The sequence below is a fragment of the Pogoniulus pusillus genome, chromosome 27 (assembly GCF_015220805.1).
Source record: "Pogoniulus pusillus isolate bPogPus1 chromosome 27, bPogPus1.pri, whole genome shotgun sequence".
Taxonomy (NCBI): Eukaryota; Metazoa; Chordata; class Aves; order Piciformes; family Lybiidae; genus Pogoniulus; species Pogoniulus pusillus.
Window position 1 is genome coordinate 3,226,194 of NC_087290.1, and position 15,087 is coordinate 3,241,280.

At 55.4% G+C, this 15,087-nt stretch overlaps 2 protein-coding genes across 2 annotated transcripts; one reads left to right on the plus strand and one right to left on the minus strand.

The window, feature by feature from the left end:
- The first annotated feature begins 315 nt into the window (after window positions 1-315).
- Window positions 316-1,744, plus strand: CCL13 (C-C motif chemokine ligand 13). Its single transcript, XM_064166403.1, has 3 exons — window positions 316-410; window positions 574-688; window positions 1,277-1,744. The coding sequence occupies exons 1-3, from the start codon at window positions 335-337 to the stop codon at window positions 1,380-1,382; spliced, it is 297 nt and encodes a 98-aa protein (XP_064022473.1). The 5' UTR covers window positions 316-334; the 3' UTR covers window positions 1,383-1,744.
- Window positions 1,745-3,537: 1,793 nt separating this feature from the next.
- Window positions 3,538-4,606, minus strand: LOC135187509 (C-C motif chemokine 3-like). Its single transcript, XM_064166273.1, has 3 exons — window positions 4,478-4,606; window positions 4,066-4,174; window positions 3,538-3,912 (listed from the first exon to the last, which is right to left on the minus strand). Exons 1-3 carry the CDS (start codon window positions 4,548-4,550, stop codon window positions 3,822-3,824), a joined length of 273 nt encoding a protein of 90 aa, XP_064022343.1. The 5' UTR covers window positions 4,551-4,606; the 3' UTR covers window positions 3,538-3,821.
- Window positions 4,607-15,087: the final 10,481 nt, after the last annotated feature.

Below are 15,087 nucleotides of genomic sequence, written 5' to 3' on the forward strand. Positions count from 1 at the left end.
ACAGGGCACACAGCCTGTGTGGGGGGAATGGGAATGTGGAAACAGGAGCTCAAGAAAAACTCTCAAACCCATCAGGGGGCCAAAAGCACAGCCCAGGATCAAGTGGGGTTTTCTTTTCCCTTCCCAGGGCTGTGCTGGCAGGGGATGAGCATTGCTCATCCTCTGTGATTTGGGCCGTTGGCAAGGGACCAGGTCCTTCCTCCCTCCCTCTGCCCCCCCAGCTGCTGGCCCCGGGGGGAAGGCAGCTTGTCCATAAAAGCCAGCCCTCAGCCCGGCCCCTGGCACAAGGCAGCTCTGCCCCGGCACCAGCGAGCAGCCCTCCTGCAGACACAGCATGGCAAAGGCGGCAGGGATGCTTTGTGCCTTCCTCTTCCTCTTCGCGGCGCTGCACTGCCAGAGCCTGGCTCAGAGTGAGCACTGCCACCCCCACCCCCCCGCCCCCCCACTGCCCCTGGGCTAGGGGACAGGGACAGCTCTGTGCGGTGCTGGGGGGCTGCCCTCTGCCAGCAGTGGGAGGGCTGGGGTGGGAGGTGGGCATCTGCAGGCTATGCCCAGCTCGTGTTGTCCCAGCAGGAGCCCCAGCCGTGCCCCACAAGTGCTGCTTCAACTTCCACACCCGCAGGATCAAGAGGGACAACATCGTTGCCTGCTACCCCACCAGCCCCGAGTGCCCTCACCAAGCCGTGATGTGAGTACCCTAAACCCAGCCCTGGGGCTGGCTAAAGCCCCTCTACACCCTGCCAGCCTCTGTGCCTGGCTCTGATGGGACCAGTCCTGATCCTTTCTTTCTCCAAGCCCCTCACAAACCCAGCCCTGGGGCTGGCTAAAGCCCCTCTACACCCTGCCAGCCTCTGTGCCCGGCTCTGATGGCTCCAGTCCTGATCCTTTCTTTCTCCAAGCCCCTTAGAAACTCAGCCCTGGGGTTGGCTAAAGCCCCTCTAGACCCTGCCAGCCTCTGTGCCTGGCTCTGATGGGACCAGTCCTGATCCTTTGGTTCTCCAAGCCCCTCAGAAACCCAGCCCTGGGGTTGGCTAAAGCCCCTCTAGACCCTGCCAGCCTCTGTGCCTGGCTCTGATGGGACCAGTCCTGATCCTTTGGTTCTCCAAGCCCCTCAGAAACCCAGCCCTGGAGTTGGCTAAAGCCCCTCTAGACCCTGCCAGCCTCTGTGCCTGGCTCTGATGGCTCTAGTCCTGATCCTTTCTTTCTCCAAGCCCCTCAGAAACTCAGCCCTGGGATCTCCATCTTCCCTGCTGACTCTCTCTTTTCTCTGCCCCAGCTTCAGGGTGAAAAGTGGGAAGGAGATCTGCACCCAGGCGAGCAGGGCCTGGGTGAAGAAGTACCAGCAGAGCTTCCAGGTCAGCTCTTTCTCCATCCCCAGCTAGCAGGGCAGCCGGAGGCATTGCAGGGAGCCCCCTCCGTGGGAGATGGGACACTGGAGGCAGCCCCTTGGCAGAGGATTCACACCTGGAGACTGCCCCAACATGCTGTGACCACCCTCACCAGCTCCTCCGAGGCAAAGGGCCTTTGCCACCCCTGGCACCCCTCTGGGACAGGATCTGTCCACCCTGCAGGGTGCTGGGGTCCAGGCTTGCTGCCAGCCCCTGTGCTCTCAGCCCTGCTCTGCAGGTAGGCAGCTGCCTGTACCCCTCACAGGCAACGGCAGCCTGCCAGTGGGGCTGTGCCCATCAGCCTGGCAGCAGCAGAGGGGGAAGGGGGAGCACCTCCACCCCTGCTCTTCGTGCAACAGCTGAAGGGAATTAAACCTGAGCTCACTCACGTGTGCGAGCAGCTGGCTGTGGGAGTGTCTCTGGGGGGGCAGACCCTGCAGTCCTACCTGATGGGAAAGTGCTGCAGTCAGACAGGGGCCAGGAAGAGCTGCAGCACCAACCATGTGTCTGCGAGGGCATCCAGGGGGGTGCAGGGCCAAGCCGTGCCCATGCGGGCTGTGGGGAAGCGACCAGGGAGAGGGCAAAGAGGCAGGCACAAGCCATGAGGAGAAGCCTTCCCGTGCTCCTCAGCTGTCCTAGCACATGGAGACCCCTGGCCCAAACTCCATCAGAGCTGCCCCTCAGCACCTGGTCAGGCCCCACTGACAGCTCACGCTGCAGGGGTGCCCTGAGGAGATGTGATGGGCACTGCCACTGTGATGGGCACTGGCATTGTGAGAGGCACTGCCACTGTGCTGGGCACTGCCACTGTGATGAGCACTGGCATTGTGAGAGGCACTGCCACTGTGATGGGCACTGCCACAGAGATGAGCACTGGCATTGTGAGAGGCACTGCCACAGTGATGAGCACTGGCATTGTGAGAGGCACTGCCACTGTGATGGGCACTGCCACAGTGATGGGCACTGCCACTGTGAGAGGCACTGCCACTGTGATGAGCACTGCCACTGTGCTGGGCACTGCCACAGTGATGAGTACTGCCACTGTGATGGGCACTGCCACAGTGATGGGCACTGCCACTGTTAGAGGCACTCAAAGGGCAGCCAACAGTAGACCATAGAATCACAGAGTCATAGAATGAGTCAGGGTTGGAAGGGAGCACAAGGAGCAGCCAGTTCCAAGCCCCCTGCCATGCCCAGGGACACCCTACCCTAGAGCAGGCTGCACACAGCCTCAGCCAGCCTGGCCTCAAACACCTCCAGCCATGGGGCCTCAACCCCCTCCCTGGGCAACCCATTCCAGCCTCTCACCACTCTCCTGCTCAACAACTTCCTCCTCACATCCAGGCTGAACCTGCCCACTCCAGCTTTGCTCCATGACAAACATCAGGTGCAACAGCAGGTGCCATAGGAGATGCAGGCTGAGAGCAGGCATGAGGGGTGTGGGTGCTGCCTCAAGGGGCATAGGCAATACCCCAGGGGTGTGGGAGCATGTCCAGAGCAGGGCCAGGAGGATGCTCAGAGGCTGCAGCAGCTCTGCTGTGAGCACAGACTGAAAGAGTTGGGGCTGTGCAGGCTGGAGCAGAGGAGGCTCCCAGGGGACCTTCTTGTGGCCTGCCAGCATCTGAAGGGGGCTCCAAAAAAGCTGGGGAGGGACTTTTGAGGCTGTGAGGGAGTGTCAGGAGTGGGGGGAATGGAGCAAAGGTGGAGGTGGGGAGAGTGAGGCTGGAGGTGAGGAGGAAGTTGTTGAGCAGGAGAGTGGTGAGAGGCTGGAATGGGTTGCCCAGGGAGGTGGTTGAGGCCCCATGGCTGGAGGTGTTTGAGGCCAGGCTGGCTGAGGCTGTGTGCAGCCTGCTCTAGGGTAGGGTGTCCCTGGGCATGGCAGGGGGGTTGGCACTGGCTGCTCCTTGTGCTCTCTTCCAGCCCTGCCTGATTCTATGCTTCTATGTGGCAAGGAGATGCTCGTCCAGCAGAAAATTCCTGTCCTCCTCCTCAGGACTTAGACCCAGCACTTCTGAACTGCTCCCACAGGGCTGTGGAGTCAGCAAGCTCCTGCCTCCACCCAACCTTCCTCCCTGGCACCCTGCTCCTCACCCTCTCCCGCAGCAGGGCTCCATCAGAGACTTCACAGAGACACCCAGAGGGGTTGACAGCACAAACACTTTATTTACCCATCAGAAGTGACTCCTGTCAAAGGATGAACAGACTACACTGACCTGGCTTAAATAAGTTTCCTTTAAGTTAACACTTTCCTACAGTTCAACAACTTCTTTTTTTCAAAGGCATTTTCTCTTTTCTTAGCAAACAAACAAAAAAAAAGATACAATAATTTAACTTAAATAAGTTAAATAGAATCCAGGTTCCCGTGGCAGAAGGCTGAGGTCGTCTTGAGGGCTGGGGGGTCTGGAAGCCGCGGTGGGAGGCAGCAGGGAGGGATCAGTTCTGCAGGGACTGGAAGCGCCTCAGACGCTCTTGCACCCAGGGCTGCCGGGGGTCGGCGCACAGCTCCTTCTTCTTGGTCACCAGGCTGCCAGGAGAGAGCTCCTGTTGGGTTGCTTGGCCGAGGCAGCAGCCCAAAGGTCGCCAGCCGAGGGCTCGTCTCTTGTGTCCGTCCCCAGCATCTCCGGGCACCTCCCCAGCCACCGCATCCCGACCGCCCCCACTAGGGATGGGTACTTACATCACCCCCGGCTGGGCGCAGTTGCTGCTGGTGGTGTAGGCAGAGAGGATGAGGCTCGGTGGGACGCGGCGCGGATGGTAGCTGAAGCAGCAGGTGGTGGGGACGCCGTCTGTCAGGGCAGAAGGACGGGCAGACAGCCGCGGTGAGGCTCCAGGCTACAGCACAGGCTCTGCCCCCCACCAGCGCTCAGGGCTGCCAGCGCTGCGCATCCCCTGTCCTGCAGTGCCCCCCAGGGCAGCCCTGGCTGCAAGCCTGCTGCTCAACGCTGCTGATGGTCTGCTGCCCCCAACCCTCCCCACAGGCACCAGGGTCCCCGCTGGCAGGGCTGGCAGTGCCCGGCTGCCCCTTCAGCTCCTGCGGGCAGATGGCACAGCCAGCCCCGGGGGGGATGCAGCAGCGCTGCTGGACTCACCGAGATGGGCCTCAGACGGGGAGCAGCAGAGAACGAGGAGCAGAGCGAGCAGGGCAGCTGCCAGGACCTTCATGGTGCTGCGGGAGTGCAGGCAGCTGCGAGCGGGGCTAGAGCTGGGAGGTGCAGGTCTCTCCTCCGGGCGATGCTGAGCCCCGAGGCAGTGCCCTCCTTTTATCCCCAGCCGCTGGGCGGGCACCGGGCTTCAGGGAAGAGAGATGAGCAAAGAATACCAGGGAAATCATGGCAAGACGGCCCGGATCTGCTGAGCTGCAGAGGGCAGGGAAACCGCAGCAGGGGAAGTGCTGGCCACGGGCCTGCTGCTTTCACATTGCAGCTGGGTGCCCGACGGGGACGGGTCACAGCCCCAGCCCCAACACCACCCCTGCCACTGCTGCAATGGCCTCATCAGCCACCAGCCAGGCTGTGGCACCCAGCTTTGTGGCCAGAGCGCCCAAGCAGGCAGCCACAGTATCACACAGCATCACAGCATCACAGCATCACAGTATCACAGTATCATTAGGGTTGGAAGAGACCTCACAGTTCATCAAGTCCAACCCCTTACCACAGAGCTCAAGGCCAGACCATGGCACCAAGTGCCACGTCCAACCTTGCCTTGAACAGCTCCAGGGATGGCAACTCCACCACCTCCCCGGGCAGCCCATTCCAGTGTCCAATGACTCTCTCAGGGAAGAACTACTGGGCAGCACCAGCAAGCTCCAGGCAGGGATTTGCTCTGCAACGGCGTCAGGGGCCTGAGGAGCTGCTCCATGGACAGCTCAGCCCAGCTGCACTGCCATGGCATGGGCACCTCCAGCCACTGCTGCAGGAAACCACTGCCAGGAGCCAAGCCCCAGCTGATGCCTCGTGGGGCCACACAGACCACTGCACACCCTGCTCCAGTGGAGATACAGAACCTAGGCACAGCATCAACCAGGTTGGAAGAGACCTCCAAGCTTATCCAGCCCAAGCTATCATCCAGTCCTGTCCAATCAACCAGACCATGTGCAGTCCCTGTGCTGCACACATGTCCATCTCCAGTGGGGGCACTGATGCTTGGATGGACACCTAGGAGAGAAAGGATCATGCAGGAACAAGATTGTCCTGACCTTGAAGGCACCGGGGGTCTCAGGTTTGTCCCTTTTTGCTGGTGACATGGCCAAAGGCAGTGTTCTCACAGAGCCATTGAATGCTTTGGGCTGGAAGGGACCTCCAAAGCTCATCTAGTCCAACTTCCATGCTGGAAACACTGCAGAAACAGTGAGGATTGGATGGCCTGTAAGGGAAGTCCTCCTGCTCAGTCTGCAGAAGGAGAGAATCAGGAGCAGTGTGGGCAGCAGGGCAGGGGAGGTTCTTGTGCCCCTGTACTTGGCACTGCTCAGGCCACACTTTGAGTGCGGAGTCCAGTTCTGGGCTCCTGAATTGAAGAGAGATGTTGAGGTGCTGGAAGGTGTTTGGAGGAGGGGCCTGGAGCACAGCCCTTTGAGGAGAGGCTGAGGGAGCTGGGGGTGTGCAGCCTGCAGAAGAGGCTCAGGGCAGAGCTCATTGCTGTCGACAGCTACCTGAAGGGAGGCTGTAGCCAGGTGGGGTTGGGCTCTTCTCCCATGTAACCAGCAACAGAACAAGGGGACACAATCTCAAGCTGTGCCAGGGCAGGTTCAGGCTGGATGTTAGGAAGAAGTTCTTCCCAGCAAGAGTGATTTTCATTGGAATGGGCTGCCCAGGGAGGTGGTGGAGGCACCGTGCCTGGGGGTCTTCAAGAAAAGACTGGCTGAGGCACTTAGTGCCATGGTCTGGTTGATTGGATAGGGCTGGGTGCTAGGTTGGACTGGATGAGCTTGGAGGTCTCTTCCAAACTGGTTGATTCTATGATTCTATGATTCTATGACAAGCAGAGGTGTGATGAGCTGTGGGCACTGCTTTTAGCAGCAAGCAGAGAGGGAAGCTCCTCACCTGCTGGGGAGCACAGCAAATCTCAGCCCTGCAGGGCTCCTCTCTGATGGAAATGGTGAAAGTGTTTCCTCTGTGCTGCAGAAGAGGCTGGTCACACTTTCAGTTCTTTATCTGGAAGAGAGCCGGATGAGACTCCTGACTGGATGCTGATGAAACACTTTCCATTCTAACTGGAACTGAGAGGGGTTCCGTGAGTTGCACAAAACTGCAGCTCAGCAAAAGCAGAGAGCTTTTGTTGAAGGAATTAAGTAGTCAGGAACTGATTCACAGATTCACAGAAGGCCAGTTTGGAAGGGACCTCAAGGAGCCCCTAGCCCAAGCATTCGGGATAAGAACAGAGTTTAAATGATGTAAGGAGAGAGTGAAGAAATGACTTAGGGGTTTATTACTCCTGCCATGGAAGACCTCTGCAAGCAGCTGACTTTCTAATCCAGCAGAAATTCAGGAGGGAAAGGGGAAGAAGCAGAGGAAACCAGAAGACCCCAGCAAACTCAAATCTGATGAACAATAACACAATAAAAGCCCTTTAACGATGAAGGGAAGCAAAGGACCCAAAGGTGCCACCTTGTTTTGACTTGCCTTTGCATAAGCAAACCAAGAGGTTATGGGCAAGGACCCAACAGGCTCCAAATTTGGTGCACATAGTTGAGAAGAGGGGAAAAAAAACCCCAAGTGCCACAGAGATAGATAAGGCAGATGCAGTCAAAGATAAAGGCCCCAGAGATTCACCTCCCTTCCACTTGAGTCAGTGCTGTGGCCACTTCTGAATCTCTGCTGATTAGCAGGACAAACTCACACGGAGCAGGAGGGGACAGGGGGAGTCAGTGCCAAGCAAACATGACACTAAGGCCTGCATTATGGGCAGAGGCCAATGGGATGACATATAGCAAGGCCAAGTGAAGGGTTGTGCACTTTGGCCACAACAACCCCAAGCAGTGCTACAGGCTGGGGACTGAGTGGCTGGAAAGCAGCCAGGAGGAAAGGGACCTGGGGGTACTGATAGATAGTAGCTGAAGATGAGGCAGCAGTGTGCCCAGGTGGGCAGCAGAGCCAATGGCATCCTGGGCCCAGGAGCAGTGTGGGCAGCAGGACAAGGGAGGTTCTTCTGCCCCTGTACTCAGCACTGCTCAGGCCACACCTTGAGTGCTGTGTCCAGTTCTGGGCTGGTCAATTCAAGAGAGATGTTGAGGTGCTGGAAGGTGTCCAGAGAAGGGCAACAAGGCCTATCACTACCTGACAGCCTATAAAGACCCTCCCCAGCTTTCTTGTAGCCCCCTTAAGATACTGAAAGGTCACAAGAAGGTCACCTGGGAGCCTTCTCCTCTCCAGACTGCACAGCCCCAACTCCCTCAGTCTCCCCTTACAGCAGAGCAGCTGCAGCCCTCTGAGCATCCTTCTAGCCCTGCTCTGGACACTCTCCAGCATCTCCACAGCCCTCTTGTCCCAGGGGCTCCAGCACTGGATGCAGCACTGCAGGTGGGGTCTCAGCAGAGCACAGTAGAGGGAGAGAATCACCTTCCCTGGCCACACTTCTGCTGCAGCCCAGGCTCTGCTTGGCTTTCTGGGCTGCAAGTGCACACTGCTGGCTCCTGCTGAGCTTCTCCTCCAGCAGCATTCCCAAGTCCCCCTCCTTAGGGCTGCTCTCCAGCCACTCACTGCTCAGCCTGGAGTTGTGCTTGGCATTGCCTCGACCCAGCTGCAGGACCTTGCCCTTGGTCTTGTTGAACCTCCTGAGCTTGGCTTGGGCACACTTCTGCAGCCTGCCCAGGACCCTCTGGATGGAACCTTCCCTCCAGCTGTCAGCCACACCACACAGCTTGGTGCCATTGGCAAATCTGCTGAGGGTGCCTCAGTGCCTTTGTCCATGGCATCCACAAAGATGCTGAACATGCCTGGTGCCAGGACTGTCCCTGAGGGACTCTGCTTGTCCCTGGCCTCCACTTGGCCATGGAGCCATTGACAGCCACCCTTTGGGTGCAGCCACCAAGCCAATTCTTTATCCATCCAGTGGTCCATGAATCAAACTTATTTAAAGAAATAAGTGATAGAAGAAGAGTGAGGAAAGAGCAGCAAGAGTTGTGTGTCCAGCCAGGGCAGCCAGTCAGTGTCCTGGGATGCATTTAGACTAGAAGACAAGGGATGACCTCAGTTTTTGTGGGAGGACAGCAACACTTCTGGTCCCCAAGCCCACTAAGAAAAGCAGACACATATATTAACTGCCTCAATCTGCACCTGGCTGTAGGAAATCATCTCCAGCTTTGCAAAGAGCCTACCCTGAGGACAAGGCCCTGCCAGCTGGCAGAAGCAGGCTGTGCTTGCGACCCTAAAGCAGGGCAGTGCAATGCTTCCTGCATCTCTCTTGAGAGAGGCTGCCAGGCACGTGGAGCCTTGTGCCTTGCAGCCCTGAAGGGGATCGTGGCAGCCTTTCTGCCTTCAGCATGAACAGAAGTAAACACAGGCAGAAAGGAATTCAAGGAACTGCTCCCACCATGATCTCATGCAAGTGCAGAGAAAACCACAGGGCTTTGTGCAACATCCGTCTGGGAAGTGACACTCATCATTGATAAAAATTATGCAAAGGGGTCCTGGGGCTGGAGGTTACAAGGAAAAAAAAACACAGACCAGCCCTCAGCATCACCCTGCAGGGAGCTATCACTGAACCCTGCATGCACAGCTTGACCAGCACCTCTGCGATGGGGACAGGCTGAGGGAGCTAGGGTTGGTCAGCCTGGAGAAGAGAAGGCTCTGGGGAGACCTAATAGCAGCCTGCCAGTACCTGAAGGGGCTACAAGGATGGAGACTGTTGTTTGGAGAGGGATGAGTAATGGCCTAGGTGGGAATTTCACCTTCCCTGAAACATGGTGGGACATAAATCATGCACAGGGACCCTCAGGGATATGTGTGTGTGTGTGGAGGGGTTAGCCCAAATTGTGACCATGGAGCTTGATGAGCAGAGCTTGGGAAGTAAATGTGCTTGTGCCTCAGTTTCCCTGCCCTGTGCAAGGCAGCTCAGGGCCTTGCTGTGGGACTTTCAATGTGCCACATGTGGCTGTCCACTGTTGTGGATCCTGCCCCAGGCATGATGCTGAAGAGCTGCTCCAGATGTTACCTGAGGCACAGCATAACAGGAAAGATCTGGAGGTGCTGGAACAAGTCCAGAGAAGGGCCATGAGGATGAGCAGAGGGATGGAGCTGCTCTGCTATGGGGACAGGATGAGAGAGTTGGGGCTGTTCAGTATGGAGAAGAGAAGGCTCTGAGGTGACCTTATTGTGGCCTTCCAGGAGGTGAAGTGGGCCACAAGAAAGCCAGAGAGAAACATAGACTCAAGCAGGTTGGAAGAGAGCTCCAAGCTCAGCCAGCCCAACCTAGCACCCAGCCCTAGCCAAGCAACCAGACCATGGCACTAAGTGCCCCAGCCAAGCTTGGCTTCAACACCTCCAGCCACACAGACTCCACCACCTCCCTGGGCAGCCCATTCCAATGCCAATCACTCTCTCTGCCAGGAACTTCCTCCTAATATTCAGCCTATACTTCCCCTGGCACAGCTTGAGACTGTGTCCCCTTGTTCTGTTGCTGCTTACCTGGCAGAAAAGCCCAACCCCACCTGGCTACAGCCTCCCTTCAGCTAGTTTTAAGGGTGCTGGGTAGTGAAAGGAGTGGGGGGAACGAATCCAAGCTATAGGAGGGGAGATGTAGATTAAATGGCAGGAAGAAGTTCTTCAGCATGAGGACAGTGAGTCACTGGAACAGGTTTACGCAGGAAGGTGATGGAAGCCAAAGCTTTGGGACTCCTGATCTGGAGTGGAGGGAAACTCTCTCTGTGCTGGCTTGAGGCTAATTTTTTACTGAGAGAAATCCTTAGCTGTGAGAAGAAAGTTAAAAACCCAACCCAACAGTAATTTATATCCCTCAGTTTCCTGCTGAGAAACACAAATGTTCAAAATACAGCTAAGACAGGCACTTCACACACACACACACTGCTCAGCTCTTCACTTGGGGCTGTGCCTTCTTTCTGGCAGTCTGCTCTCTGGGGCTGACTGCCTTTAACTCTCTAATCCACCTAACCCCTTTTCCCTCTAAGCTCTTTGTTGTCTCTGTTGGACATCTGTCTTGGTTCTAATTTAAATCCCCCAGAGACTCAAATATAGTAGGCAGAACCAATGACAATTCATAGGATGCCCTTCCCTCTTCCCCCTTCTTTCTCAAATGAAAAGGAATTAGATGGAGAGAGAGGAAAGGTAAAGCAGGGCCCAAATAAATAATCTCACTGTGATTTGGGAGTCAAAAGAAGAAAAAGTTTAACAATAAATAAAAGGTAGATGAGGTAGGGAAGTTACTAAGGTGTAGGGGAAGGAAAAACAAGACACAAAACATGTGAACACACAACCAGATTTGATTGCAATGGGTTTTGTTGGCCACGTGGTGAGACAAAGGGCAGCAGGAAACAAGAATGGTGATTTCTGGTGAGCAAGAAGGCACAGGAGAGAGCAAGAGCAAGCAGTCCCCCTGCTTTTATGGATCTTAAGGGGAAGGGGGAGTAGGCTAAACCACAATCACCTGCTAGTCTTCAGACCCACCTCTGGGGAGGGGCCAAGCCCACCTGGAATCAGGTTCGAGGTCACTGCCCCCAGGAGGGTTATCCCTGTACAACATCGAGTCAGTCATCAGCAAGTTTGCAGATGACACCAAGCTGGGGGCAGATGTGGCTGGGTTGGAGGGCAGAAGGGCTCTGCAGCAGGACCTTGGCCGCCTGGACAGATGGGCAGAGTCCAAGGGGATGGCTTCAATAGCTCCAAGTGCTGGTGCTGCACTTTGGCCACAACAACCCCATGCAGAGATACAGGCTGGGGTCAGAGTGGCTGAGAGCAGCCAGACAGAGAGGGATCTGGGGGTGCTGACTGATACCTGCCTGAACATGAGCCAGCAGTGTGCCCAGGTGGCCAAGAGAGCCAGTGGCATCCTGGCCTGCATCAGGAATGGTGTGGCCAGCAGGAGCAGGGAGGTCATTCTGCCCCTGTACTCTGCACTGGTTAGACCACACCTTGAGTGCTGTGTTCAGTTCTGGGCCCCCCAGTTTAGGAGGGACATTGAGATGCTTGAGCATGTCCAGAGATGGGCAACGAGGCTGGGGAGAGGCCTTGAGCACAGCCCTACGAGGAGAGGCTGAGGGAGCTGGGATTGGTTAGCCTGGAGAAGAGGAGGCTCAGGGGAGACCTTATTGCTGTCTGCAACTACCTGAGGGGAGGTTGTGGCCAGAAGGTTACTCTCTTCTCTCAGGTGGCCAGCACCAGAACAAGAGGACACAGCCTCAGGCTGTGCCGGGGAAATTTAGGCTGGAGGTGAGGAGAAAGTTCTTCCCTGAGAGAGTCATTGGGCACTGGAATGGGCTGCCCGGGGAGGTGGTGGAGTCGCCGTCCCTGGGGCACTTTAAGGCAAGGTTGGACGTGGCACTTGGTGCCATGGTCTGGCCTTGAGCTCTGTGCTAAAGGGTTGGACTTGATCATCTGTGAGGTCTCTTCCAACCCTGATGATACTGGGATACTGGGATACTGTGATACTCACCTCAGATCTCCAGATTGATCAGGTGAGATGTGTGTGGGTCGATCTGGTTGTTTCTGAAGGGAGGGAAAGAGGAAGGGGGAGGGAGGTTTGGGTTGAGAGCCCTTCTGGGGCCTTCGATTGCTTCCTGGGGGGGGTACTGTGTTTCTGTGTTACTTTCAAGGTGTATATTACTGCATATATTTGTGTATATCTGCTTGTATGTTGTGCTAAGCTGTACATAGAGCTTCATTCCTTCATTTCCAGCTGTCTGAGTCTAGTCTGGGTGATTTTCTTAATTGGGGAGTGGGTAACTCCCAAACCATCACACTCTCATCCAGAGCTGGGCTTGGCTTTGCAAGTGCAGACGGCTGCTGCTCTCCCAGATGCACTGACCTACAGCTCCTCTGTGTGCCCACCTGCATCACTGGGCTGCAAAACAGCAGCTGTCTCACTGCAAGAAAGGATTTCAGTTCTGAGTTTGCAGACATCAGCTCCCATTGCCTCCTGGACCCAGACAGCAGATGGCAAAAGCCCCATTTCCATGAAACCAGGCTAATAATAGCCATCCTCTAAACTGCCAGTGCTGGGCTTATCTCATAGCAATCACTTCCCTCTTTTCTTACCCTTTTCTGCCTTTGATGAGACCTTCTGGCTGCCTTCTGTCAAAATATTTCCCTCCAGTGCACAATTTCCCTCTTTAAATGGTTTGAAACACGTAGGTGTCCCTTTCTTCTCCTGGATGAAAGGGTGAGTAATCAATATTGAATGGTTGCTTTAAGCTCCCTTCATCTACCTGCCCACTCCTTTCAGTCTTTCAGCTCCAAGTCATTAAATGCTTTCATCAATGCTTAGGGACAGCAATGTGCTCTTGTGGCCAAGGCCAGTGGGATCCTGGGGTGTATTAAGAAGAGAGTGTTCAGCAGATCAAGGGAGGTTCTCCTTCCCCTCTACTCTACCCTGCTGAGACCTCATCTTGAATACTGCCTTCATTTTTGGGCTCCCCAGTTGAAGAGGGGCAGGGATCTGCTGGAGAGGGTCCAGCGAGAGCTAAAAGGGTGATGAGGGGACAGGAGCACTGCCTGGTGAGGAGAGGCTGAGGGACCTGGGGCTGCTTAGTCTGGAGAAGAGAAGACTGAGAGGGGATCTGATAAATGTTTCCAAGTATCTGAGGACTGGTGGTGAGGGAATACAGGCTCTGTTCACTGCTCCCTGTGACAGGACAAGGAACAATGGATGGAAGCTGCAGCACAGGAGGTTCCAGCTCAACACAAGGGGAAACTTCTTTACTGTAAGGGTCCCAGAGCCCTGGCACAGGCTGCCCAGAGAGGTCGTGGAGTCTCCTTCTCTGGAGACTTTCAAGACCTGTCTGGATCTGTTCCTCTGTGACCTGTGCTAGATTGTGTGGTCCTGCTGTGCAGGGAGGATGGCCTGTGTGCTGCTCACCAGGCGACCAGGCCAGGTGCAGAGCCATGGCACAGCTTGTGGGGCTGTGTGGGCATGTGCTAGGCTCTCTGCCTGGCCACTGTGGCCTACTGCCCGAGGATGGAAGCTGATGCCTTTGCTTCCTCTTGTGCCACAGGAGTGAAAGGCAGGCAGTGCCCCTCTTCCTCAGCACTCCAGACAAGACCATGGGCTCCATGGGGCAGGAGACTGCAGGTTGCTGGCTGCCTCTCCTGCTGCTTCTGGGCCCATGCTGCTGAGCCAGCCAGGCCCATCCTTCAGGTGCACCAAGTGTGTCAGTGGGGGCTGCCACACGTTGCAAAAGAAGCTCACCTTGCAGACCTGAGAGGGGGATTTGTAAAGGTAGCCTGGCTCCCACCAGCAGATGTGTGCTGTGGACCTGCCAGCAGCAGCTTCTGACACAGGGTGATGATGAGGCTGCAGCTGTGTGGTGTTGCAGCTGGCCCCAGCAGAGGGAAGCTCATTGTCCTGTCCCACACCATCCCATCCTGTCCTTGGCACTCAACTGACATTCCACCATGACTGCGTCAGGGAGAAAAGCTGCTCCTCACCTCCTGCTGCTGCTGTCCCCCCTGTTCCAGTCCATCCTGCTGCTGGATGACCTGAGCAGATGGGACAAGCTGTTGTTGGCCACTGTCTGCAGTGCCACCAGCTGTCTCCTTGCCCTGGCAGAAGATGCAGATGATGCAGAGGTGCTCAGAAGCTTATTAATTTAACAAGAAACTCATACATGTTGAAGATTTATCCTGTGCAGGACAAGTGGAATTTATATGGTGCCTGCTGACCAATATCCTACTCCCTGTCACAAATGTTCTTGCAACTTGGCCAATGATATGAGTTTGGTGACTGGCTGCCCACTGATTTGATCTGAAGAGAATAGAATAGAATCATAGAATCAACCAGGTTGGAAGAGACCTCCAAGCTCATCCAGTCCAACCTATCCCCCAGCCCTATCCAGTCAACCAGACCATGGCACCAAGTGCCTCATCCTGGCTTTTCTAGAAGATTACCAAGAAAGGCTTTCACCAGCTTGCAATCTCCTACTCCTAGCACCTGACTGTCCTGAGGAGTTAAACTCAGGAGGCAGTGTCTCAGAATGGCATTTGATCACTGACAACAATTGTCCACCCACCCGAGTTGGTTGCAGTGCCTCTGACAAACACATGGATGAAGCCATGTCCTTGGCAACACCAAGACCTCAGTGGGCAGCAGGAGATACAGCAGATGGAGTTTTTGATTTTACTTAGGAAGAGGAGAAATTATGACTACCAAACAGGAGGACCTGTTCTTCTTTAGCTTATGGTGGTGTAGATGATGGTCTGGTCACAATTCTTTTGGACAAGTGTAGGAATTAGCATCCTGACTGACTCTAACCTTTGAAATGGATTCTCTTAAGGAGGAAAAGTGATATCCAATGATTAAATCAGGCTGAGGACAATGCTATACTGTCACTTTAAAAACTGCTACAGCAAACTCATTCATTAATTAAAGGTTCTAGAAGCTGTTTGATAAAGTTTGACACTGCTTTGATTGCCCCAGTCAGACGTTAATATCATTGTGTTCCAAACACAGCCATGGCAGAGGAATTGGCAGCAGTTGGGATCAAGCACTGATCTCAAGACACTCATGTTGATATATCTCAATTATCATGCAGTAA

Bases quoted from the DNA above. Each gene is read 5' to 3' on its own strand.
- LOC135187509 (XM_064166273.1), bottom strand. From the start codon at position 4,550: ATGAAGGTCCTGGCAGCTGCCCTGCTCGCTCTGCTCCTCGTTCTCTGC. The intron at 4,175-4,477 runs GTGAGTCCAGCA...CTGCCCTGACAG, and splicing joins CCCGTCTGAGGCCCATCTCG to ACGGCGTCCCCACCACCTGC. The intron at 3,913-4,065 runs GTAAGTACCCAT...CTCTCCTGGCAG, and splicing joins TGCGCCCAGCCGGGGGTGAT to CCTGGTGACCAAGAAGAAGG.
- CCL13 (XM_064166403.1), top strand. From the start codon at position 335: ATGGCAAAGGCGGCAGGGATGCTTTGTGCCTTCCTCTTCCTCTTCGCG. The intron at 411-573 runs GTGAGCACTGCC...TTGTCCCAGCAG, and splicing joins CTGCCAGAGCCTGGCTCAGA to GAGCCCCAGCCGTGCCCCAC. The intron at 689-1,276 runs GTGAGTACCCTA...TCTCTGCCCCAG, and splicing joins TGCCCTCACCAAGCCGTGAT to CTTCAGGGTGAAAAGTGGGA.